The 27,027-nt window shown below is 40.0% G+C and overlaps 1 protein-coding gene across 1 annotated transcript in view; it reads right to left on the bottom strand.

The window, feature by feature from the left end:
- Window positions 1-26,713, bottom strand: part of NIBAN1 (niban apoptosis regulator 1) — a 151,122-nt gene extending 124,409 nt beyond the window's left edge. The window contains exon 1 of the mRNA XM_042924492.1: window positions 26,563-26,713. Within this exon, the coding sequence (XP_042780426.1) occupies window positions 26,563-26,617 (55 nt within the window). The 5' untranslated portion in view covers window positions 26,618-26,713. The remainder of the gene's footprint in view (window positions 1-26,562) is intronic.
- Window positions 26,714-27,027: the final 314 nt, after the last annotated feature.

The following is a 27,027-nucleotide window of genomic DNA, read 5'->3' as shown; positions in this document are numbered from 1 at the left end:
GGATGAGCAGAAACAGAGCCATGACTGGAGCAAGAGACTCTGAAAAGGGTTGAGTGGCACCCATCTGTCCACATCGTCTGTAATTCTATCCGTACAATCTTAGGTTGGGATTCCACCAAGGGAGAAATGATGGGGGCTCCTACATCGTTCTCCGGGGCCTCTGACTTCAACAGACTAGAATAAAAATTAGAAAGAAGGGCTCCCCAAGAACAAAGGTAAGAAAGTGCTGGGGCTCTCTGAAAATAGTGACATATAAATTGGGACTTAAACTTTATAAGAACAACAAAAATGTTCATTTAGCTACGTTAGGAATGAAAGGGATGCCAGGAAGAGATAAGTGAGAGGGTTGGCACCATGACATAATGTTGCTGAACTAACAAAGAGAAAGAAGAACTACACCACTATTATTTTTGTCCTGTCTACTCTTCCAAGAAGAATGATTTCTGGACTTAAAATAGTAGACCAAATATGGTCGCAGAAAACGAAAGCCCAAGATTGGTAAAGAGATTTAAAGTGAGCAGCAGGAGTCTGTAAAAGAACTACAATCCGGTGCACTGAGAAAACGCATAAATAAGAGTGCTCAGCGTTGCTGAACAATGGAGGTACTGGCAGAGTTGAATGAACACATGTAAATCTGATGCTCAAAAAAAGAAAGGAGGAGGAATGGATGCAGATTTCACAATTCACAGGCCTTTGAGCTTCATTTTTATACCAGGAAAGATTATAGAACTGATATCAATGGGATGGTTTGAAATTTTTTAAAAAGTCGTAAATAGTATTTTTCAAACTAAAAGCAACTATCGAATTTATTAGGGAAACAATAGAGGCATTTCTTTTAAAAAGCAGGACCAAAATCAGAATGACTACTACTGGGGACGGGGAAGACACAAATTCTCCCCTCTTCATATTTTCATGAAAGGAAATCTGGCACCACAGAAAGAAGAAATTGCCCACAGAGGAGTTTTAGAGTTGAAGACAAAGAAAAGCATTGTTTCTCCTGACTTGATTTCTGTTGAAGTAACCGATGTGCAGTCAAAGCCTTTGAGATATTTGTAAAAGTGTGGCAGCTCTTGGAACTGAATGAGGTTAAGAAGTTTAAATAGACAAAATGCATTTGTGATAGAAAAATGATGCTAAGAAGGTAAGGTGCCAGTAGCAGATACAGAAGGACAAATATTGTATGATTCCACTTATAAGAGGGACCTAGAATAGGCAACTTTATAGACAGAAAGTAAAATGGAGGTTATTTAATGGGTACAAAGTTTTGGTTGGGAATGATGAAAAGTTTGAGGTACAGATAATGGTGACACTTACACAACATTGTGAATGCATTTAATGGCATTGAACTGTACATTTACAAATGGCTAAAAAGATAAATATTATGCTATGTATATTTTACCATAATAAAAAAATTAAAAAGGCTCTGACCAGAGAGACCTGGGTTTGAATCCCAGATTCATATGGATTGAGTTCTCTTCTTATACACACCTGGGAGCCTGGGTGCTGGCCAAGGACCAGAGACCTGGGAGGGTTGGCTGAGTCTGGGCAAGAAGTTGTGGCAGAGGGCCTGGTCCAGGAGCTAAGTGTGAGCCAAGAGGCAGGCATAGAAGCTGGGAAGAATTCAGTTCTGGCACAGTTCACTAAGAAAGTAACAGTCCATATATGGATAGATTGGGTTTAGGAGATAATGAGCTTTATGTCACTAGAGATATTGAAAACTGCTCACCGGCTTAAAAGAACATTCAAGCATAAGACGACCTTTAAATTCCCTTCCAGAGGGGTAAGCAGATGACGTTTATTCCTTTATCACACCCTCCTTACACTAGGAGACATATACAGTAGTGCCCCCAAATAGTGGTGAAGTGGAAAAAGAACTCTCAGATATTTGGTTATTCAACCCACTCCTGGACAAGCAGAATCAAGATATTCAAGAACATGTGGCAAGAAGAAAGGATCCCTAGAAATAAAAATTGTCAAACACAATAGTCACTATTAAATATGCTTATGGAATTTTTTTCAAGAGATCCTGAAGGTATATTTGGTACTTAAAATGGGCTAATTCAGATACATTTCTTTCTGAAAGAGGTCTAGATTCAATGAACTCCAGTTCAAAGCAATTATTTATTCATTCATTCGATGAACAAGTATTGAGGGCAGAAATCATGGAATCCAAAGGTGGCAGGAAAACACGGAAGAGAAAATTGCTGCTACGGTGAACTCAGATTAGTTACTGTGTGCTCCAGGAGGTTCAGAAACTCAGTGAGACTGAAACACTGCACATCCACTATGCCTTTCGGTTTAAAGCTATTAACTGTTCAAGTTGTTCACACTCTTTGACACCTAAGAAGAATTTCTAAGAAAATAATCAGACAGGCACATAAATATTTATGCATTAGAATGCTCACTAAAATATTTTTTATAATAAAGAACTTGAAAATGACCTACCAGCTCAATAAGAGGAGGATGGTCAAGTAAATTGTAGGATATACGGAACCTAGCATCCTCCATAGCCAATGAAACTTATGCTTTAGAAGAAAGAATATTCAGTGGTAAAGGTATTGTTTGTGATATAATACAGAGTAGCAAAGTTCTCAGTTTCTAATCTGGAAACTGAGGATGACAGTATTTATAGAAAATTATGTAGAGCTGTGTTTGGGTCCCTGCTCTGCGGCAGACCAGCTGTAAATAAGGTTCTTGCACTACGAAGCAGACGGCAAACATCACCATCACTACTGCTCTCATCACTATTGAATGGAAGCCAAGAAAGAAGCCATAAAGAGATCATTCAGTGGACTGTTTATTTAAAACAATTCAATCAAGGTAATGATTTTTTATCCACTTTATCTTCAAAATAGGTTTTTTAAAATCAAGAGTTATAAAGGTAAGGACCCCACTCACCCCAACTCAAGTGACTGTATTAGCCCGATTCACTAGTGCAGAGGAGTCTTTGTTAATGTAAATTGATGGTTTTATGTTGATCACCTGCTAGCTGGACGCTGAACAAGGAATCTGAGCATGTTGGTGGCAAGGTAAGCAATTTTTTTTTTTTTTTTTTTTTTTGCAGGCCATCCAGGATTGTTTAGCCTAGTGAGATGAAATTTGCAAAAGGTAACTGAATAATGAGGAAGAGCTAATGTAATTTATTCCCCACTGTAATTTATTCCACATTCTTAAGCAGGCAGGCCCTGGACACACTGCCTTTTTGCTCCGTCATTCTCCTGCTATGTGATAGGGGCCATTAAACTAGGTAAGAAGATGAATTGCTAGAGATGATTATGCATGCCTTCAGCAGCCCATGAAATGTACCTGAGAACAATAAAGATTTCTGATGACCTGTCAGGGAGATGCTTATGCAAATGAGAACATCATGATTATACTTCTGCTTGTTCATCTAAAGGCTATCATGATATATAGATAGAAAAACTTCCCTTGCTCAGTAGCATCACAAATAAGAAGCTAGTTTCAGATTAGGATATGCTAGAAATGAAAATTCATGGCCAAGTGCCTAATTCGGCTATAAAAGAAGACAATAATGGACACAGGATCAGCATCCAAGTTTATTTCCTTTGGAAACAATAATTTCATCAGATGACACTTCTTACTGCTCTTCTGAAATTATAGTATTTGGCACTAAAAATTATTTGCAATCCTCAGAAGTAAAATATGTTGTAAATATATGTCATCAGCATCTTTCTGCTCTTAATAAATGATACTTCTTTTTTTAATTTTTTTTAATGTTTACTTATTTTTGAGAGAGAGAGACAGAGACAGAGCATGAGCAGGGGAGGGGCAGAGAGAGAGGGAGACACAGAATCCGAAGCAGCTCGAACCCACGAGCCATGAGATCATGACCTGAGTTGAAGCTGGACACTCAACCGACTGAGCCACGCAGGCGCCGCAACAAGTGATACTTCTGACCCGAATTCAACAACTTTTAAGGTGTCCGTGAAAATTAAGACAAAAAGGGGTAACTGAGGTGAAGCCCAAAGCAAACTCCTTTTGAGAGCAGCCTCCTCTTCTTGTGGCTCTACAGTGACATGATAACAGCAGGGCTCTGGCTCCAGGGATAACTCCATCCACTAAATGTTAGTAATTTGACCTAAGCACAGATTTACTCTTCCTGAGCCTCAGTCTTGCTGTCTGCAAAATGGGCACGATAATAGTACCTATCTCGGGAATTACTGTGAGGATTTAAATGAGGTAACATATACAATTCTTAAGTGCCTGGCAGGTAATTAAAGGCCTCATTTAACAAATAGCAGTTACGATTATGATTATGAATCCATCTGCCTATTTGATATCTCCACTTGAATCTCAAACTTAGCATGTCCAAGATGAACTCTTCACTGTCACCCTCACATGTGTTCCCCCCATCTTCCCTGTTGCAAATAGTGGCAATTCCATTCTTTCTGTTGCTCAGGTCAGAAATCTTGGAGTCATCCTTCAAGCCACTTTTCTCCTCCTATCCCACAGCAAATCCTGTCAGCTCTGCCATTCAAAATGTATTTGTAACCCAAACACTTCTCACTACCTCCAGACCTCTAGCCCTAGCCACCCCTGACCTGGATTATATAGCTCTAACTTCTTAACTGACTTCCTGCTCCCTCCCTTGTTCCTCTTGCAGTCTGTCTACACAGCAGTCAGAGAAATCAGATTATGTCACTCCTCTGCTCAAAACTCCCCATGGTGTCTCTTCTCACTCAGAGTAAAAGCCCAGGTCCTTACGGTGGCCTATAAATCCCTCCGTGATGTGACCCCTCTTATCTCCCTGCCCCTCCTCTTCTCATAATATCCATTACTCACTCCTCTCTAACCACACTGGCTTTCTGCTGTTCCTAAAACAAGACAAGCTCCTTTCCAAATTCAGAGGCTTTGGATTTGCTATTTCCTCTGCCTGGGAGGTACTTCCCCTAAGTACTCCTATCTGGGACTTCATTCAAAAAGTAGAGAGGGCTTAGGGGCACCTGGATGGCTCAGTCTCTTAAGCGTCTGACTTTGGCTCAGGTCATGATCTCATGGTTCTCGTGAGTTCCGAGGCCCACATGGGGCTTGCTGCTTGACAGTGCAAAGCCCACTTTGGATCCTCTGTCTCCTCTCTCATTGCCCGTTCCCCACCCCACCTCACCCCCGCCCCCCACTGGCTCACGTGCGCTCTCTCAAAAATAAATCAAACACTAAAAAAAAAAAAGTTAGAAAGGACTTCCCTGACCCACATCTGAAGCTGAAGCCCTCATCACTCTCTTTCCACTTCCATGCCCTTATGTTTCTTCATAATATTCATTACCACATCCTATCTCACTATTTACTTACTATTTACTGTATTCCCCCCCCACCCGACCTCCCTGATGAAGTCTCTGGAGAGCAGTTTAGTCTGTTTTATCTCAGTTCATAGAACAGGGAGTATCCTCTTTGATGACTAGAAAGAAAAACATGCAACGAATGCCTCACTATAAGAAGTGGATATATTCCATGAGGTTTTATAAATCTATCCTAAGTAGGATTCTCTGGAGAGACTTCATCAATTAAATGACTTGTTTCACTAATGAGAAGACTGAGGCCTAACCACAAGCCCAAAGTCACACGGTAAGTGTTAGAATCAGGACTCAAATAAGTTCTGCACTATTTCAAATACTTGTGCCTAAAGTCCCTGCTTTCTATTGAGTTTGGAGCATGCGGTAGGCTCTATACCATAAATTTTAAAAACTGGATAGAAGCTCAGTTCTGGTTCCAACTGGTTGACTGAGGATAGTTTTTTTTTTTTACTTAAAATTTTTTTTTGAATGTTTATTTTTGAGAGAGAGAGTTGGGGGAGGGGCAGAGAGCGAGAGTGAGACACAGAATCCGAAGCAGGCGTCAGGCTCTGAGCTGTCAGCACAAAGTCTGACGCAGGGCTTGAACTCACAAATGGCAAGATCATGACTTGAGCTGAAGTCGGACGCTTAACTGAGCCACCCAGGCGCTCTGACTGAAAATCCAGACAGAAGAGATTTTATTTGATGTTCAGTTTACTTAAAATGTTTTACTTTGATTTTAGAATGAATAAGGTATACGATTGTAAATACTACAACACCTAACCATTGTGAGAAGACTTGTTCCTATCTCAGTTTTCAGTACTTTACAAAAATTAGCAAAATGAACCCTTACGACCTGGGGTGGTACCCTTATCCATTTTACAGTGGAAGAAACCAAGTTTCAGATGACTGGCAAAAGGTTGCACAGTTAGCAAGTGACGGGGCTACTCGTGTTGTCTGCCTGCAGGGCTAATGTTCTACTGAGTCAAGAAAACTCCACAGTTAGCATTTCATAATGTTTTGTAAAGATTTATCTGCTCTGTACGTTCATTTTGTCTGCTTTTCTGAAAATGGAACACATGCATATTATATAAAAATATCATTTTGAAAGTTTTTATCACAAACCTTAATCAGTCTTATACTCATTTGCAAAAGACATCATATGTATATATTTGTCCTTTTAATGAACAATGGAAGGTTAAAAATCTCTGGAGAACTGCTGAGCTTGGTTATCAACACAGCCCAGGGCATCACATATTTTCATAAAAACCATATGGAGACGAGCAAGGGTTTGCTCTCCCTCCCTCGACATCCACTGATGTCAAAAGCTGTGGTGATCCTAAACAAAGCAAAGTAGTTGGTTATGGTATGCCTCAAGAGTTTCTCATGAAAGTGCCAAATAACGATATTGACGAGAAGAAATGTCAAAACATGAAACACGTTGGTAAGAAGATCACCAAAGTTACCATGGATCAGGATGCAGTCCTTATGGCTCTTCTTGGAACTTAGAATTCTAGAGACCACTGGAAATGTAGGGAAATGCAACTGCAAAGAAACATGGGACATCCCAGAGTGTAGGTGGCATATCATCTTTATCAGAGAGTGCTGAGTAAGGTAACTACATTATTTCAATTTCAGTAAATTATATGATTCAAGAAGCACCTGTATTATTTAAAATTCCTAAGAGGAATTGGCAATACGTTATTTAAGGCAAGCATTTTTTTTAATTCTAAACTCATCTTAAATATTATTTAAAGACACAATGGCCCAAATGTGATCCTATGAAAAGTGGTGCATTACAGAGGGAGAATGAGTTGGAGGGAGAAAAACCTGTGGAAAGGAATATTCGGGAACAAAACGGTCTGTAAATATTCCAGACATCCTCATAAAGTTGTCCGTAGGGTCCATTATAGCAGCAAAGAAGAGAAAATGGAAGAAAAGAAAAGGAAGTCCATCATTTTTTTCTTTTTAATTGCTATCCACTCTGCCATCGCCTGGCTGGAAGAAAGGGGTGGTCGTATTAAGAATACTAAATTTCCACAAGTTTCCATCCCTTTAAGACAAAATCCCGAGGACATAAGAATTAAAATTTCTTTATGAGCTTAAACTATGCAACAGAGGGAAATGTGGAGACCAGAAACAAAGAGAATGACCTCGGGGCTTCTTTTTTCTGGGATCCCGAAGGAGTCAATTTCCGGCCAGTGTGTCTGCTCACCTGTGCCTGCAATTCTTCAGTAGCAAAGGAAAGCTACACTTAAGTTTTAAACCTAAGGCTGAATAATACATCAGATGAAGAAAAGACTTGCCACTGTTAGCGTTTTTTTGTTTTTGTTTTTGTTTTTGTTTTTGGTATAACTCTGAATTAGAGCATCTTCTGGTTTAGACTGAAAACTTCAAGCTCGGAGATTTTTGATTGGGTTTGGTTTGGTTGGAATACCACAGCTTATGAAGAGAGCTCTGTGCCAGGAACGTGGAGATCTGTGTTCCCATCCTATATCTGCCGTTACTAGCCTTGCAGGCAGGAGCCACTCACTCGGTCTCTCTGATTACAATAAAGGGGTTGGATTAGATAGCTATCCGAAGGTCCCTTGCAGCTCTGTGAATCTTCTATGAATTTTTATTCAAAAGCAGGAGTCTGTAAGAAATATCATGTGAGCCACAGATGTGAGTCTCATATAATTTTTTTAAATGTTTTGTTTATTTTTGAGAGACACAGAGAGAGACAGAGCGTGAGCGGGGGAGGGGTAGAGGGAGGGGCAGAATCTGAAGCAGGCTCCAAACTCTCAGCTGTCAGCACAGAGCCAGACACAGGGGTCAAACCATCAGATAATGACCCCAGTGGAAGTCAGACACAACCCACTGAGCCACCCAGGCGCCCCGAGCCTCATGTAATTTTAACTTCTCTAGTAGCACATTAAAAAATTTGTAGAGAGATTACACTGATTTTAAATTATTTTATTTACATTTAATGTATTTATATATTTATTTCACCATTAAGACTTAAATATTATCGCTTCAGTATACAATTGCCATTAAATAATATTGATGAGATATTTTGCATTCTTTTCTTTGCAGACTTCTTTGCATTCTTTTCTTTGAAGACTACTAAGTCTTCAAAACTCAATGTGTATTTTATGCTTGCATCACATCTTAGTTTGGATGAGCCACATTTCAAGCGCACAATAGTCAAGGTTAGAAGGCTTGAACTTTTCTTACCTAAAAATTAACATACAGCCTGCCTTTCAAGTGGGACTACACTTAAAGTAGAAAAGCTATTCATTAAGATGTAAGGGTGATGTTGAGGGGATGTAAGGGAAGAGGTGATCATAAAAGGGGTATGACTTCTGATAGAAATCGCCAAATGAAGAGATACAGAAGGAAGCTGTGTCATGTGGAAGGTTGGAAAGTTGGACACAGATGATATGTGCACCTCCAGGCTTGGACAATAAAATGTTTGCCCCTAGTGTGCCACTGACCCTCTTATCTGCAGACATAAGCAGAGTATCTAATTAAGGTCTTTGTCCCCACCCCCAAAAATAATGGAGCCCCATCAGGGGTTCCTAATCTGGGGTCTGTGGACCTTTATGGAATCTGCAGATGGAATTCAGGGGTCTAAAAGTTGAATGGGGGGCTATAACATCTTTATTTTTATTAAACTTCCAACTCAAATTCAGCATTTCCTTCAATTATGAATGGAGACAACAGACCGGTAGAATTTACCAGTACTTGTGACATTTTTTTCCTGTTTTACTTCCGTTACAGATTTCTTTAAAAAATTTTTTTTAATTCCAGTTAGGTAACATCACAGCATAATATCAGTTTCAGGTGTACAATATAGTAATCAAGACTTCCATACATCACCCTGTGCTCATCACAAGTGCACTGCTCAATTCCCATCACCTGTTTCACCCATCCCCCCACCCCACCCCTCTGGTAACTTGTGACTTTATCATCCATAGATATCACAGATGTTTTCACAGCACATTTTATTAGCTGCCCATCTTAAGATAGCACTTCATCAAAGTAACAGCAGTTATTAGACCCACCATGAGACCTTGCCACTGAATGTATTAGTAAAGAAGCACATGTTTATTATATCACTGATTTTTAATATATTTTGATATCTGCATTTCTTTTATTTTTAAAATTTATTTGAGAGAGAGACAGAGAAGGAGCATGAGTGGAGAAGAGGGAGAGAGAGAGAGAGAGAGAGAGAGAGAGAGAGAGAGAGAGAGAGAATATCCCAAGCAGGCTCCTCACCAGCAGTTCAGAGCCCGATGTGGGGATTGAACCCACGAACCATGAGATCATGACCTGAGCTGAAGTTGGACACTTAACCGACTGAGCCACCCACGCGCCCCGATATCTGCATTTCAAAAAAATTGGTTTCTTTTGTAATTCTGTGTATTTTTGTTTTCACTTAAAAAATGTCACTCTGAGAAGGGATCCATAGATTTCATCAGAGTGCTAAAGGGGTCCGTGCCACAATGCCCTAGATGGAAAGAGTATGGGTTTCTGAATGACCCACTCCCCTTCTCTATCCCACATGGAATCACATTGGATTGTGTAATGACTGAAATATACATTGTTATCACGTCGAGCCATGGGGATTGGGGGGTGGGGGGTGGGTGTTAGTTTCAGCAGTTAAGCCCACTCTGCACTAATGTATAACTGAAATCTGGCTTCAGGCCCTGACAATTGAGTATGAATATAACTAGATTCCATATACTGAAGAGAAGGGCACTGGCAGTGATGTGCTGATAAACTGATCTAAGAACAAAAAACAAAACAAAACAAAAAACCCATCCAGCATGGCTGATTTCAAGCTACCAACAAGGCATCACTGAACTCTGAGTAAGGAGGGGATGCCCAGATTCAGCCAGTCAGTGTGAGCCAGCTCCAGAACACCACTGGGACTCCTCTCCCATGACAGATCCTAGAAAGGTGTCTTGCTTTGTCTTCCCTTGGTTTGAGGGGAGGTGTGTGTGTGTGTGTGTGTGTGTGTGTGTGTGTGTGGAATTTTGAGACTAGTTGTTGAAAGGCTCCTATGGAAACCATTGTGTCTGACTCTTTCATAATGAATAAAGAATACCTTAGATGCAGTAATTTGTGAATTCAAAATGCTGTTGAAAAGAATCTAATTAGTACTAATTATAATACTAGAGTGTCCCAACAAATTATAATGCCATTGCTTCTGTAGAGGCATTTTGTGTTTAAACACTTTAAACATTAATCCTCAGAACAAATGTGTGAGACAGGTATTATATGGCAGTGTCTGAAAGCCAATTATTTACTCTGGGAAGGCCTGGTACCCTAACTGATAGTAAAAACAAATTAGCATACGTGTAGGATTGGGAAATCCAAGAATTAAATCACCTTCATTTATGACCTCCTTTTATCTCACTGGCCATTACTGCTGGGCATTTTACACATGGGAAACTGAAGGCAGCCAGCGGGCACATCCAAAATCTTCAGAGAATCCAACTTCAGATTCGACAAGTCCTCAGGAGAGGATCATGCCTGTTTTTAAAATGTGAAAGCTCCATTTATGAGTCTTTTGAGCCTTGTTTCCCAAATATTAATATTTTCTTTAATAATGAAGAAGTTGCCTAAGGTACCATTTTATTTAAAATTAATTACAAGTGACCTACTATTCCTGCTTCTACATAAGCTCCACATTATGTTTTGCTAACATTTAGATGAATTTTAATTTCTGGACTATGCTATGTATAATCTTATCCACTGGAAGTACTCACTTCGAAAACTAGTCATTTAGAATTAAGATATGGAATCAAGGGTTTAGTAAATGTTTCAGTTTCTACCGAGAAATAAACTACCAGTTTAGCTCATTTAAAGTGGACAAGACACTATTCAAAGCCTATCAAGTCGGCACTCCTTTCCATTAAAGAAAAAGCTTTGTGGGGGCACCTGGATGGCTTAGTCAGTTAAGTGTAGGACTCTTGGTTTCGGCTCAGGTCATGATCTCGTGGTTCGTGGGTTCAAGTCCTGTATCAGGCTCTGCGCTGGCAGTGCGGAACCTCCTTGGGATTCTCTCTCTCTTCTCTCCGCCTCTCACTCTCTCTCTCAAAATAAATAAATAAACTTAAAACAAAAAAAAAATTTTTTAAGCTTTGTGGACAAGATCTGGAATTTCTGGAAGAACATTTGACATCCTATTACCTTTTTTCTGAGACATTCACTTGACGGGCACATAGCAGACACTCAATAAATGTTTGTGTTTACAGTTCTTTTTATCATTATCATTTCTCAGACCAGGAGTTACCATTTTTAGTTAAGAATCACCATCCCAGTTGACAGGCACAGGTCTTAGCCATGCTCTATAATTCTTATTTAAGTAGCACGTTTCAATTAATGTCACTGATTAATTACTTTCCAACAAAAACATTTTAAATATTTACACTCCAGATATTACACATTTGCTATTATTGCTAATAAAATTTATCTTCATTCCAACTCCAAGCCTGTGTCTGTTTTGCTCAGGCATATCAGGCATATTTGCTTCAGGCATATCTATCTAACTCATTCAAGCATGACTTACAGAGGAAATAATTTTTTAAACAAACATGTTTAATCCAAACTGGGCGGGGGGAACCCTCTGAATTCTTGGGAGCTAATTATAGAAATTGTCACTTGCCCTGTGTGAGCCCCAGAAGTAATGGCACATGTCCACTACTAACAGTGCCCTTTTTGAAAGAATAGCCACAATTTCCCTTCGTTTCTGAGTTGACCCCTGCTCATCTGTCCAGGACCCAACCCAGCCCCATGTCAGCAGCTCCTCATGCCGATCTGCAATCTGCTCCTCTCCCAGGTCGACTGGGAGTGTTGGTAGCAGATAGTCCAGCTACATTTTCCAACAGATGTCCCAACAGACTTCAAAAACATAGCAGTCATATTGCTCTTTCCTAAAGACTGGAGACAAGAATCATTTTTTATATCTTCTATTTCCCTTCTCATCATGTTCATGTTTCCCTCTGCTTTAGCAAATGGAACATATTTATAAAAGCCGTCTCAACATCCTTGTCTTCTGATTTCATCATGTCTACAATTCCGAAGTCAGTTTCTATTGATGGATTTTTTTCCCTTAGAGTTATGGATATTTTTATTTGCCTGGTAATTCTTGATTGGATGCTGGATATTGTGAATTTTGCATTGTTGAATGTGTATTTTTTTCCAATAAAACAACTATGACAAATTCTTTATTCATCAACCAACCCTTACAGAAAATATGAGAACTCACATTGCATGAAACAGAGTCACTGAGATGAATAAAGGAATCCTTAGTGATCACCTATTCCTTAGTCAACTTTAAAGTTCCCACACTGAGATGATACCAATACAGACACCAACACAGAAAAATACTTCAATTGGAGTTCTCATCAGAAGACTCCAACTAGAAACAACTATGTATCTCTATGCTTTTTTTTTAAGTTTTTATTTTAATTCATTAGTTAACATACAGTGTTATATTAGTTTCAGGTGCACAATACAGTGATTCAACAATTCCATACTTTACTGGTGCTCATCATGACAAGTGTAACTCCTTAATCCCCATCACCTATTTAATCCATCCTTCCTCCCCGCCCCCACTCTGGTAACCATCAGTCTGTTCTGTATAATTAAGAGTCTGTTTCTTGATTTCTTTCTCTCTCTCTTTTTCCTCTTTTGCTCACTTGTTTTATGAATGTGTATTTTTTTTTGTATTTTTATAAAGAATGTTGAACTTTGTTTAGGCATGCAGTTAAGTTACTTAGGATCAGTTTGATCCTTCTGAGGTTTGCTTTTACATTTATTATTAAAGCAGGTCCAAATCAGTCTTGCAGGGTAACTTCTGCTCGCTACTACTGAAGACTCTGAACCCTATGCATCTTCCTATTTTTGTGGGACTTCTGTGAGTCACATATTAAGGTTTTTGGATTGACCTTTTAATTTTTTTAAGTTTATTTATTTATTTTGAGAGAGAGAGAGAGAGACCATGGGAGGGGCAGAAAGAGAGGGAGAGAGAGAATCCCAAGCAGGCTCCACATTGTCAGGACAGAGCCTGATGTGAGGCTTAAGCCCACAAATTGTGAGACCATGACCTGAGCCAAAATCAAGAGTCAGATGCTTAACTGACTGAGCCACCCAGGCACCCAGACCCTTTAAGTATTTTTTTTTTAATATTGTCATCATTTGATCTTTTTGTTCTATTTTCTGCAAGATTCCCTCAACTTTTTTTTCCAAAGCACCATCTGGGTTTTTAAAAATTCTGATCATCAGATTTGTAATTTCCAAGAGCTATTTCTTATATATATATATATATATATATATATATATATATTCAATATATAAATATAAATATATATATATATATATAAGAAATATATATATATATATTTCATTTCTTCATTGCATCCTAAACTTGTTTTGTAAACTCAACACTTACCTTATTTTTTAGGATATTCATTGAAATTTTTAAATTTTTTCAACTTTCATTCATTTATTAAGCAAATAATTATTGATAATAAACTATGTACCAGATGTTGATGCATTTGCTGAGAATAGAGCAGTGAATGAAAACAGAGGCCCTGATTTCAGGGAGCTTACATTGTAGTGATGGCAGGCAAGCAATAAAAAATTAACAAATAAATGTATCATACGTCTGTTAGTAATAAGCACTGTGCGGAATCCCCTCCCATCAAACTCTTCTCCCTCTTTCTCACTACACTCCAGTCATTCCACCTGTTCTTCAGGACCTTCAAGTTCCTTCTCCTCCATCCCCTTCTATATACCATTCTCTCTACTCAAAATATTCTCCCCCTGGTTCTTCACATGGATAGTAACTTATTACCCTCCTGAGCACCATATCTTAAGCATATCTCATCTCCTTGCCCTATCAGTGCCATTAGTTTTCTGTCCCAGTACCCTTTTAATTCCCTTCATGATATTTATCAAAACTCATAATGTTGGTTATCTGTCTAATAGCCATTCATGCTTTTCCTTGGTAACTGAACCTGATTTTGTTCAGGTATCCAAGATCCTCCCTATAGCCATGTGCTTCAGAGAAGTTTGACTCTAGCCCTGGTCCACGGGTGAATCTGGATGAGTCTAACCAAATCATGATAATTCCATACACTTGTCAGTGATGGCTTAGGAAGGATTGTGTGACCCAAATTCTGATCAGTGGAATATACAGAGGAGTCTCCTAGTAAGCCATCTGGGAAAGGTTTGCTCATATAAAGAAATTCACAGAATAGATAGTCCTCCTTTTAGTCTCTTGATTTACCTAAGAATGTGATACTTTCTGATGCTCTGATCATCTTTTAACCATAAGGAGAACTAGTGCACAGAGAGTAGAAAGATACAAACAAGCTGACTTTTGGTGATACCACTGATCCACTAAATTAGTATGTTGTCATTCTTTATGTTTCCATGAGCTCTTAAGGCATCTACTAGATAATGAGTCTCAAACACCAGAGAGACGTCAATATAAGGACCAATGTATTAAATAATACTTACTTGTAAAACAAGAGTAAATGAGAAAAGAGAACATAATACTTATATACTCTGACATAGTAAAATAATAAAATAAAATTGGAGGAGAATTTGGATAGCATATACAAAAACTGTGTTACTACTTCTTAAAACAATTTGTTCAATCGTTTTCTACGATCATAACTGGTGGTGGTAGTATTTGTGTTGTCTGAGGTTATTGTTTGTATTAGGGGGAATGCATCAAATGAGAATTTGGGGATATTTAGTTCTATAATCTTGTGATAGAATTGAGAACCAAGGAAAAGAATAGATAGAAAGATAATGTAGAAAACACTTTTTCCTAGTTCTATTCACTAAATAGGCACAGAAACAATGGCCCACCTGTCATTGCAATGAGCTTTCCTAGGCCCAAATTGTCATCTTGAAATACCATTTCCCACTAAAATAAATCAGGCTTCTTATAGATATTGCATATTCCAGGTACAGGGTAGGATATAAACAGGATGAGCTTAGAACATCTTGATCTACCAGATGGCAAGGAAGCTATTAAATACTACTAGGGTAATTTCAAAAGGATTCAGGAGCCAACTTGAAGAGGTTTTCATTCCCAATGATGGGAAATTCAAGCTTCAATAAGGATAAGAATTACAATGGAATTCATGAGTTCACAATAATATATATTTTTTTACTTTAGAGAGAGCAGGGGGGAGAGAGGCAGAGGGAGAGAGAGAGTCTTAAGGAGCCTCCACACTCAGCACAGAGCCTGGTGCAGGGCTCAATCCTAAAATCCTGAGATCATAACCTGAGCTGAAATTAATATTTTTCTAAATTAATTGATCACTGGGGTGCCCGGGAGGCTCAGTCAGTTGAGTGTCCAACTCTTGGTTTCAGCTCAGGTAATGATCCCAAGGTCATGAAATCAAGCCTTGCGACAGGATCTGGGCTGACAGTATGAAGCCTGCTTAAGATTCTCTCTCCCTCTGTCTCTCTCTCCTGCTCTCTCTATCTCTCTCCTTCTCAAATAAATAAAATAAAAAATTTTTTTAAATAAATTAATTGATCATCTTTGGGGAATGACAGGAAAACAATAAATTATCTTGAAAATGGTAAATAAAAGGGATTAAGTTTTTATCCTGCCTTTCCTATACAAACTATAACAAGGGGTAACAAAACTGTAGATTACAAAAAGTACCATTCTATAAAATGATTCCAGCTAATAGATGAGAACAAAATGACATAATTAGCATATAACAATTTTTCAAACCCCAGTGAATTCATGGGTTCTGGCAATGAGCATCAATGGTTGCTAGCATCACAAGAAGAGACAACCAGATGTTATATACCTCCAAATTAAGACCACAGCACAACCCATAGTCTTGACAAAAGTCTTTACTCTGAGTCTGATCAAGTCTCACTATCACTCTGTCAATGTGTACAAAATCTAGAAGAAACGTGTCGACCTGCACCAGGAGCAAATTCCAGACCGTAGAAAACTCTACATTTCAAATAGCCTGGATCCTCCTACACATAATTTGCAAGTAAAAAAGTTATAAGGGAAACCTGTAGATTAAAAGAGATATTTTTTAAGTGGCCAGGACTAAACTATAGAGTTTAAAAAGGCATTGTGGGGTGATAAAACTGTAAGGAAATGTAAGGAAGTCATTACTCTAAAGTCTAGGATTAGTGGTGTGGTACGTAGTCTATTATGGAAGTAACTCTCTGATGAAGCACAACTCACGTTATTCATGACTTTGTGGAGTCCCCTCCTCTTTAATCTGGGCTAGTCCCAAAACTTGCTTTAACCAATAGAATGTAGCAGAGTAATCCCATGTCATTCCAGTCCAAAGCCTTAAGAAGCTCTGGCAGCTTCTAGAAGCCGTAGCACTCTTGAAAACCCTGACCCACCATTTAAAAAGCTCAGTACCTTAGTGGACCTGGGTGGCTCAGTTGGTTAAGAGTCCGGCTTCAGCTCAGGTCATGATCTTGCGGTTTGTGACTTCGAGCCCCACATCAGGCTCTGTGCTGACAGCTTGCTCAGAGCCTGGAGCCTGCTTTAGATTAGGTCTCCCTTTCTTTCTGCCCCTCCCCCGCTCACACTCTGTCTCTGTCTTTCTCAAAAATAAATATTACCAAAAAAAAACAAAAACACAAAAAAAACCCCACCTCAGTACCCTACAGGACAGACCATGTAGAAAGGCCACCTAGAGAGAAAGAAAGCCTTCCCATTTGAGTCTGGCCACCAGCCCATCCACCAACTGAATGCAGCCACAGGAATGACCACTTGTAAAATATAAGATGTACAACCACCCAGTTGAAGCCAGGGCAGATAGCAGAAGTGTGAGCAAATTAACCGTTGTTTAAAGAGCCAGTATCTCTTGGGGGTAGTTTGTTAGGCAGCAATAGAGAACTGAAAATAGTGGTCACTGTGGGAGAAAACAAAGTGATTTAGGATTTGGATGGAGTATGTGGAAGCCTCTGGAATGGCTAGTGAAGTCCTTTCCATTTCTTGACCTAGGTGATGGCTACATGGATACTTTGCCTTAAAGTGATTCACTATGCTATACATTTGTTTTGTGTGATTTTCTGAGCTTGTGTTTTATGTTAAAATAAAATAAAATAAATAAAATAAAAAAATAAATAGTTTAAAAGAAAAAAGAAAATCCAAATCCACATGTTTTGGCACAAAGATATTTACTCTTCTTCCAAAATTCCTTCAGACTATGGACTTTCTAAAAATTGCTTAGGAGCTCCTAGTTAAAACTATTAATATATTCTTATCCTACAGACATAAACATCTAAATAATAGCAAGCACAGAAATATAAATTTCTTTGGGTCCCAGACCTTGCAATTTGCAAAACTGAATTAATTGCTTTCATATCTCTAAATCTTTTCTCCTCGGAGTGAGAAAAACTATGTATACAAAACTATGTATACTATGTATACAAAAAAGAAGAAGAAGAAGAAGAAGAAGAAGAAGAAGAAGAAGCAGCACTTTTATAAGCTGGCCTGCACTTTCTTATTGGCAGCAACTTGCTAGTCTCTTTTTAAAATGAATTTTCCAGTTTCAAAGGAGAAAATCTGTATTGCATTTGTGTGTGTGTGTGTGTGTGTGTGTGTGTGTGTGTGTGTGTGTTTTAGTTTGGAACTGTTAGAACTTTAGCCCTTGTGTCCTATGTTTTTCTAAAGTGCTTTAAACAGACTGTAGCATATGAATTCTGTTTTTTGTTCTTTTGTATTTACTTCTGACTTCATTTTACATTTACCAGTGCACATTGCTGCATGTACCTTTCTTCTTAGAATGATGTCACCTAGCTTTGCTGACAAAAAAAAAAAAAAAAAAATTAAATTAAATTAAAATATCTGGGGCACCTGGGTGGCTCAGTTAGTTGAACATCCAACTCTTGATTTTGGCTCAGGTCATGATCTCACCATTTGTCAGGATCTGCCCTGACAGCGCGGAACCAGTTTGGGATTCTCTCTCTCTCTACCTCTGTCCCTCCTCCTCATGAGTATCCATGCTCTCAAACTAAACATTTTTTTAATTAAAAAAAAATAAAACCATAAAATACCTAGGAATAAATTTAACCAAAGAGGTGAAAAATCTATACACTGAAAACTATAGAACGATTATGAAAGAAACTGAAGAAGACACAAAAAAATGGAAAAAGATTCCATGCTCCTGGATAGGAAGAACAAATATTGTTAAAATGTCGATACTACCCAAAGCAATCTACATATTCAATGCAATCCCTATCAAAGTAACACCAGCATTCTTCACAGAGCTAGAACAAATAATCCTAAAATTGGTATGGAACCAGAAAAGACCCCGAATAGCCAAAGCGATCTTGAAAAACAAAACCAAAGCAGGAGGCATCACAATCTCATACTTCAAGCTATACTACAAAGCTGTCATCATCAAGACAGTATGGTACTGGCACAAGAACAGACACATCAATGGAACAGAATAGAGAACCCAGAAATGGGCCCACAAACATATGGCCAACTAATCTTTGACAAAGCAGAAAAGAATATCCAATGGAATAAAGACAGTCTCTTTAGCAAGTAGTGCTGGGAAAACTGGACAGCAACATGCATAAGAATGAACCTGGACCACTTTCTTACACCAGACACAAAAATAAACTCAAAATGGATGAAAGACCTCAATATAAGACAGGAAGCCATCAAAATCCTCGAGGAGAAAGCAGGCAAAAACCTCTTTGACCTTGGCCGCAGCAACTTCTTACTCAACACATCTCCAGAGGCAAGGGAAACAAAAGCAAAAATGAACTACTGGGACCTCGTCAAAATAACAAGCTTCTGCACAGCGAAGGAAACAATCGGCAAAACTAAAAGGCAACCGACAGAATGGGAGAAAATATTTGCAAACGACATATCAGATAAAGGGTTAGTATCCAAAATCTATAAAGAACTTATCGAACTCAACACCCCAAAAACAAATAATCCAGTGAAGAAATGGGCAAAAGACATGAATAGACACTTCTCCAAAGAAGACATCCAGATGGCCAATTGACACATGAAAAAATGCTCCACATCACTCATCATCAGGGAAATACAAATCAAAACCACAATGAGATACCACCTGACACCTGTCAGAATGGCTAACATTAACAACTCAGGCAACAACAGATGTTGGCGAGGATGCGGAGAAAGAGGATCTCTTTTGCATTGTTGGTGGGAATGCAAGCTGGTGCAGTCATTCTGGCAAACAGTATGGAGATTCCTCAAAAACTAAAAATAGAACTACCGTACGACCCAGCAATTGCCCTACTAGGCATTTATCCAAGGAATACAGGTGTGCTGTTTCGAAGGGACACATGCACCCCCATGTTTATAGCAGCACTATCAACAACAGCCAAAGTATGGAAAGAGCCCAAATGTCCATCGATGGATGAATGGATAAAGAAGATGTGATATATATACATACAATGGAGTATTACTCGGCAATCAAAAAGAATGAAATCTTGCCATTTGCAACTACATGGATGGAACTGGAGGGGATTATGCTAAGTGAAATTAGTCAGAGAAAGACAAAAATCATATGACTTCACTCATATGAGGACTTTAAGAGACAAAACAGATGAACATAAGGGAAGGGAAACAAAAATAGTATAAAAACAGGGAGGGGGGGCGCCTGGGTGGCTCAGTCGGTTAAGCGTCCGACTTCGGCTCAGGTCATGATCTCACGGTCCGTGAGTTCGAGCCCCTCGTCGGGCTCTGTGCTGACAGCTCAGAGCCTGGAGCCTGTTTCAGATTCTGTGTCTCCCTCTCTCTGACCCTCCCCTGTTCATGCTCTGTCTCTCCCTGTCTCAAAAATAAATAAAATGTTAAAAAAAAATGTAAAAAAAAAAAAAACAGGGAGGGGGACAAAACAGAAGAGACTCATAAATATGGAGAACAAACTGAGGGTTAATGGAGGGAGTGTGGGAGGGGGGATGGGCTAAATGGGTAAGGGGCACTAAGGAATCTACTCCTGAAATCATTGTTGCACTATATGCTAACTAATTTGGATGTAAATTTTAAAAAATTAAATAAATAAATAAATAAATAAATAATCTGATTAGGAGATTGAAATTCACTGCCATAATTCACACTGGGTATTTTGTGAAATTTTCACGGTACATTTATTTTAATTGGATTAGAAACCATTACAAATTGAGCTCTTGCTGTTGCACTTTCTACCTGGGAACCCAGTTCAGAATTTCCCAAAGATTACAATAGAGTACAACTACAATCAATCAGTTCAGTAGTCCAACAAAAATAAATAAAACAATAAAAAGAATCACCATTGTCATTTTAGTAATTACCATTACTACAGCACCATTGATGGTGTAGTCCTCTCACTGCCAGTGTCCATAGAAAAAAAGAAATGTTTCATTGAGACCAGATCTTGATTCAGTGTCTGACTCTATGAGGTTCATCAAGGCATGAATTGGAGCCCAGGAGGGAAGGTCACTGTTTCTTCCACAAAAATAGGAGAATATGTTAATTTGTCTCAGTCTAGTGTTTATTTTTGATGATTTTAAGAAACTCTCAATTCATACTAAAGAAATACTAAAGGTAGTAGAAAGTTATTGTTGCCACTAGAAATTACCAATTGGCAATAGTTTTCCTAATTAGAAACTCCTCCTAGCTTTGTCAGTAGTTTGGCATGCATTTGGCATGATTTTTTGTCAAAATATAATGTGATCAGCATATGTTTTTGTGTTATTTACACTGGGCACTCTCTCCTTCTTCCTCCCATCCCTGCTATTCCCACCTGGGTAGCTGTAATTCCTCACTTCCCAGGAGAATCCATTCCCTTCTACAAATTAAGAACTAACACTGATACTAATGGCAGAATCTTTACTGACTTCCTACTTTCTTCTGATTAATTTTTCTTAAAGGGAGTCAACAAGGCAGCACTTAGTGTGCTGGTTATGACATTTGGGGCACAAGTACTAGAGACAATCAGAGTAAGATGTGTCTGTGGAATACAGTAACACAGATAACACTGGCTTAAATAAGATAGAACTTTATTTCTCTCTTATGAAGGCTCAGTGCTGGTATGGAGGTTCTACCACGTGAACCTAGGCTCCTTCTGTCCACTGACTCCATGCTGCATGAACTCCTTCTTAAAAAGGACACCTCATAGTGAAAGACACTGTTCCAGCCACCATCACCATCTAGCCAATAGTATGAAGGAAAGGACACAGAAGGGCACACTCTTTCTCTTTAAAGTTACTTTCTGGAAAGAGCATACAACATATCTACCTATACCCCTTACCAAAACTCAGTTACATGACCACATCTAGTTGAAAAGACGCCTGGGAAATATTTTTACTCTGGAAGTTCACATGGCCAGCTAACATTTAGAAGTTCTAAAGAACTTCTAGAAGTTTTTTTTTTAAGTCTATTTATTTTGAGAGAGAGAGAGAGAGAGAGAGAGAGCACATGCTCATGGGCAGGGGAGGTGCAGAGAGAGAGGAAGAGAGAGAGAATCCTAAGCAGGCTCTGCACTGTTAGTGGGGGGAGCCCAATGTGGGGCTGGACATGGTGCTCCACGTGGGGCTCCATGCGGAGCTCGAACTCACGAACCATAAGATCATGACCTGAGCCCAAATCAAGAGCCAGTCGCTCAACCAACCGAGTTACCCAGGCACCCTATAGAGGTTCTATTATTTTTAAAAGTAAGGAAGGGGCACCTGCCTGGCTCAGCTGGAGGAGCATGCGACTCTTGATCTCAGAGTCATGAGTTCAAGCCCAACATTGGGTGTAGAGATTACTTAAGTAAATAAAAACTAAAAAAAAAAAAAAAAAAGGGAAGAATGATATTGGGGGATAACCAGCACCCTCTACCACCCCTACTCAAAGAGGATTTAGTATATTACACAACAAAAAGTACGCACTAGTAGGACAGAGAGGCGATCAGCAAGGTGTGCCCGGGCTCTAGCTTCTCTTCTCTGAGACTACGTTGGCCTGGCAGTGCTCCAATGGTGGCTATGTCTTTGAGCTAGCTCCCTTCCTACTTAGTTCCAGGCATCACATTCAAACGCAACAAAGTCCAAAAGAAGAAGGAAAGGAAGAATATGTCTCAACCCTTTGTCTCCTTTTAAAAAGGGAAGAAAACTTTCTTAGAAACAGCCAGTAAACCTCCCTTCAAGCCTCACTGGCCACACTGCATCAGAATCCCATGCCGCATATAATCACTGGCAAGGAGAACACAGCACCGTGATAGGCACGGGCCAATCTGCACCCACCCCTCAAAAGCCGTAAGTGGGGCTAGCCTCGCTGGGACACATGGCTTTACAGAGGGGACATTCAGTCCCCAAATAAAAGTGCGGTTCTGTTTGAAAGAGGAATGGGGAAAAGATGTTGGGTTGATGTCTAATTGTGCCTACCCATGCTCCATATCCTAATTACCCATGACAATATACTGCCATTTCTAGCGAGATAAACTGGACTCTCAGATTACACTGTCATAATATCCATATAAATCAGACCAGTTCTTATGCCCGTCTCCTACCCACAAATTATGACTGAAGAACAGGCAAATGTGTAGACTAGTACTATATACATCTAGATTAAGTAGACTACAAACATGTACAGTTCTCCCTATCTTCCATTCATCCTGTCTGTGGAGACATCACTCCAGACACTGTTCTGAGCATAAATTTCATATACTGCCACCCATGTGAACCCTTACGGTACAAGTATGAGAAAATCCCCCTATGAGAAATACAAGTTGTTTTTAAGCTGAAACTCGTTTTCTTTATAAGCATCAGATCACCGATAAGCATTTCACTGGAAGCCATTGGGCCCTTACGGGTTAACTGGGACTCACTCTGCAGTAAGTCTAGGAAAAGAACGGTTTTCCTGCCACTTGCTGCTACCGGGCCTCCACGTGTCTGCCAGTCCCCACCGAGACCCGTGTCTCCCACAATTCTCAGCTGTGGCACTGATTTTCCAGTACTTATTCTGACTCTACGCAAGGATTTGGGAGGGAGTTTTCAGGTTCTTTTTTGTTTTGTTTTGTTTTGATTCATTAACAATCCAGTGGCAATTTTTAAAAGGAAATATAATTATTTCTCAAACAGGAAGGCATTGTGTGTTTTGAAGCTATAGCTCATTTTTGCATATCAAAGTTTAAAAAGTAAAAGGAAACGTGGCATAAAGAGAGCAAAGTGCCCTAAGTTGATCACCGGTGCCTGGATAATTTATGAGCTTTCTTTCTCATTGAAAGAAGACCCTTTTAAGTCAGTGCTAAAAGCAACACTGAGGGCTAACAGATAACAAACACTGTCCCTATGATTACAACCTGGTCTTAGAATTATTTATTAATTGAAACATCGTATCAAGTGAAATTACTGAAAGTTTCCAGAAGCAATCCTAAAAATGTATTCTGTGCCAGGAAACATGAGTGTGGTAATAATTTTCAAAGCATCTTTAGAAATGAAGTAACTCCTCAATACTTCTGATATCCCTTCGCCTGGAAATTCACTAAATCCTAAGAAATAATGTATTTTCAAAACAACCATGTGATGAGCATCACTGTTAACACAAAGTTTCGATGCACACAAACTGAACGGCAGCTGTTAAATGATTTGTCTAAAAGCAAATGCTGATTCAGACTCATTAGCATACCAGAAGTAAGCTGCTTATAACACATACAAGATTAAGTTAACAAAACTGACTCCAAATATACTGACTAGTTATTCTCCATATGTTAGCAAAGTTTATCAAGCTTGAAGGAAAGTTATTGAATCAGCTACAGGGGCTTTCAAATCTATAATATTTCACTGGCAGCTCCTTTCTGAAAAATAGGTCATAAAATTGTATTTAAACCTTACTGTCATATTTTCGATTGTTCTGCTTATAATTAAATCAAAACTTGAGAATATTTATGGGCTAAAGGATGGGCAAATCAGAGAAGATAGGGCCATATATATACATATATATATATATACACACATATACGTATATATACATACATACATGTATACATGTATATATGTATATATACGTATATATACATATATACATGTGTGTATATATGTAAATATACATACATACATATACACACATGTGTATGTGTATATACACACATATATGTGTGTATATGTGTGTATATACACATACATATATGTGTATGCATACATATACACACATATGTGTGTGTATATATATATATACACATATATATAATTTTTTTACAGGGATCTGAGGCTTCAAAACCATCAGGAAATCACAGCCTCATGACCTTCATGTGCTCATGCACTAACAATTCACAACACCATGCATTTTTCCAATGCTCTTTTCTCTTTTGGCAAGACTAGTATTCTCAAATGAGGCAACGTCTCATTTTCTCTGGAGGTATTCTAACTTTAACTCTTCTCTTCCCTCTGCCCGTACATAACTTGAAAGTGTCCTCCCAAAGAATAAGGAGATAAAATTGAACAAGACTTGTGGATGTAATGACTGTCACACACTCTGCTATAGTTTTATGCATTCAGAACATATTCATTACAAGTCCTTTCTGTGCACTAGCCGTCTCATACTTTTGTGAGGGTAATAATTTAATTTCACAATAAAATAAAAGGGTAACACATTTTCTTTTCACATGAATACAAGGCTTGCACCAACTGTCATGACCATGAAGTCTTTAAGGACATTAATCCCTTACATTGCTGGACTTCCAATGATTACTGTAGATGGCCATGATTCAACTTTAGGTGTCTCTAAGCTTTGCGGTGAAAGGAAGTCTTATAAAATAAGTGGCATAAACATATTTTGCAAATAACTAAATGCAAACCCCTCCTCACTATGTTCTACTACATTGTTCTTTCAGTCCCTTACACACTGGTGAAAATAAGCACATGGCCAAATTTGTAAGACTAAGGCAGCCTTAGTTTAGCTGTTTAACTAATATAAATAAGCCATCCATCTTTCTCCCATTTTAAATAAACTACAGCAAAGGAATACTTGACCAAGATTTATCCCCTGACAGAATGGGCTGTCGATGATCCTCTCTGCCTCCACAAGCACCAGAGCAGGAATCTGGAAAGTCAATTACATGGCTCTCAAGTGCCCTGATTTGATATCCTTTTAAAATGATTTTAAATGTTGTGGTGACTGAAAACAAATATGGAATAAGGACACTAAATAAGTGTTTTCCTATCAGGAAAGTTCAGGGGGCCAGAAACAGAACTTAATCAGGAAGAACTTAACCATTTCTTTACAGAATTAGGGTAAAATGTACAGTTCAATACTTAGTTTAGAAGGTATTTCTAAAGCCAGAAAAATACTAAATTCACAAGATAACTAAATAGGTAGTGGTTGTGGGCAAGGTTTGCTGCAGAATAGAGAGATGGGGTCAAATACACCCAGGAGATAGAGTCACGATTTTCTGCAGTTTCCATTTAGTCTGGGTTTTTGTTTTGTTTTGTTTTCTAAAGTTTTTCGTTGCTGTTGTTGCGTTTGTGTATGTTGTTTTGTTTTTCTGCCTCAGACTCTCCAGTGAGTCACTTTGTCTGAAAGTCTCCCCAAATGAATTTCTCCCCATCTATTACTTTAGCTAACTGTTACAAAATATGCCAATGTTCCTCTTTTGTTCCCCCCCCCCTCCTCCGTCTCCGGAGAGGGAAAGAAACCCTGTAACCTGGGAGCATAATGACACGGTCCTTTCTGCCTCTGATGAAATCATCCACAAGTGATCTGAAGTTCCAGTGAAGAGATGTGGCCGACGCCGCGTTTTACAAAAACAGGCCAATGTTACCCGGAGGGAAATTCTGCTGTATAGGCCGGGAATCCCCCGGGAAGTCTCCAGAAATGAGGGATATCCCCGTGGCTCTCTTTGGGCAAGTTCAGAAAGAGCCCAGAACTGAGGCGAGGGTGAGGTGTTTCTGGGCCAGGTGCTGATCAGACCCCAAGGCGGGCTGAGCGGAAAAAACGGGGTCGCGCCCCCACCCCTCGGCCTGCACCTGCCTCCCACCACCGTGCCGCGGCGCTTCCCAGAGCATCCCCCGCCGGCGGGCCCCCGGCCGCAGCGCAGCCCCTCCCGAGCCCAGGCGTGCGGCCCCGGAGCTGGGAGAGAGCTGGCCCCGCGAGGCGCCGTGCGCTCCCGAGGTCCCCACGCCCGCCGGTAGCGCGCCTCAGGTGGAGGGCGGGTCCGGCACCGGCTGGCGACGCGCCCTCTGGGGTCAGGGTCCGCGCGGCGGTGCAGTCCCCCCCCCCCCCCCGGGCGGGCGCGCCGCCCCCGGCAAGCCCCCCGCGCGCGCGTACCTCGGATGTAGGTGCACTTGCCCTCGTCCAGCAGGCTGGAGGCCGAGCCGCCCATGGCCGCGGTGCGCGCGATGCACCCGGGGCGACGCTGACGGCTCCCGTGGGCGCCCGCTGCTCGCTCCTGGAGGTTGCTGCGACGGCGAACCCGGCTCTGCAGTTAAAGGACAAACTTCCTCCGAGAGGCGCCGCCTTCTGGGGCGCCTCCTCCAGGTCCGCGCGCGCCCTCTGAGGATCTGTGGGCTGGCCTGGGGGCTGTCTTCCCGCCCTGGCTTCGCTGGGGAGCTCCGAGGGGACGTCCAGTCTGGAAAGACTGCCCGCTCGTTCCTTCTCCTCGCCGGCCTTTGCTTCTTTCCCCGGGTTATGGGCAGCCGAGAAAACACCGTGGGGTAAGTGCACAATTTCCCTAGTGACTGGAAACCTCTGTGAGCTGGAACCTTCGCCACTCACATGTCACGAAGTGGAATT

Source organism: Panthera leo, chromosome F3 (assembly GCF_018350215.1).
Source record: "Panthera leo isolate Ple1 chromosome F3, P.leo_Ple1_pat1.1, whole genome shotgun sequence".
NCBI lineage: Eukaryota > Metazoa > Chordata > Mammalia > Carnivora > Felidae > Panthera > Panthera leo.
This window is presented reverse-complemented; position numbering and strand designations above follow the sequence as displayed.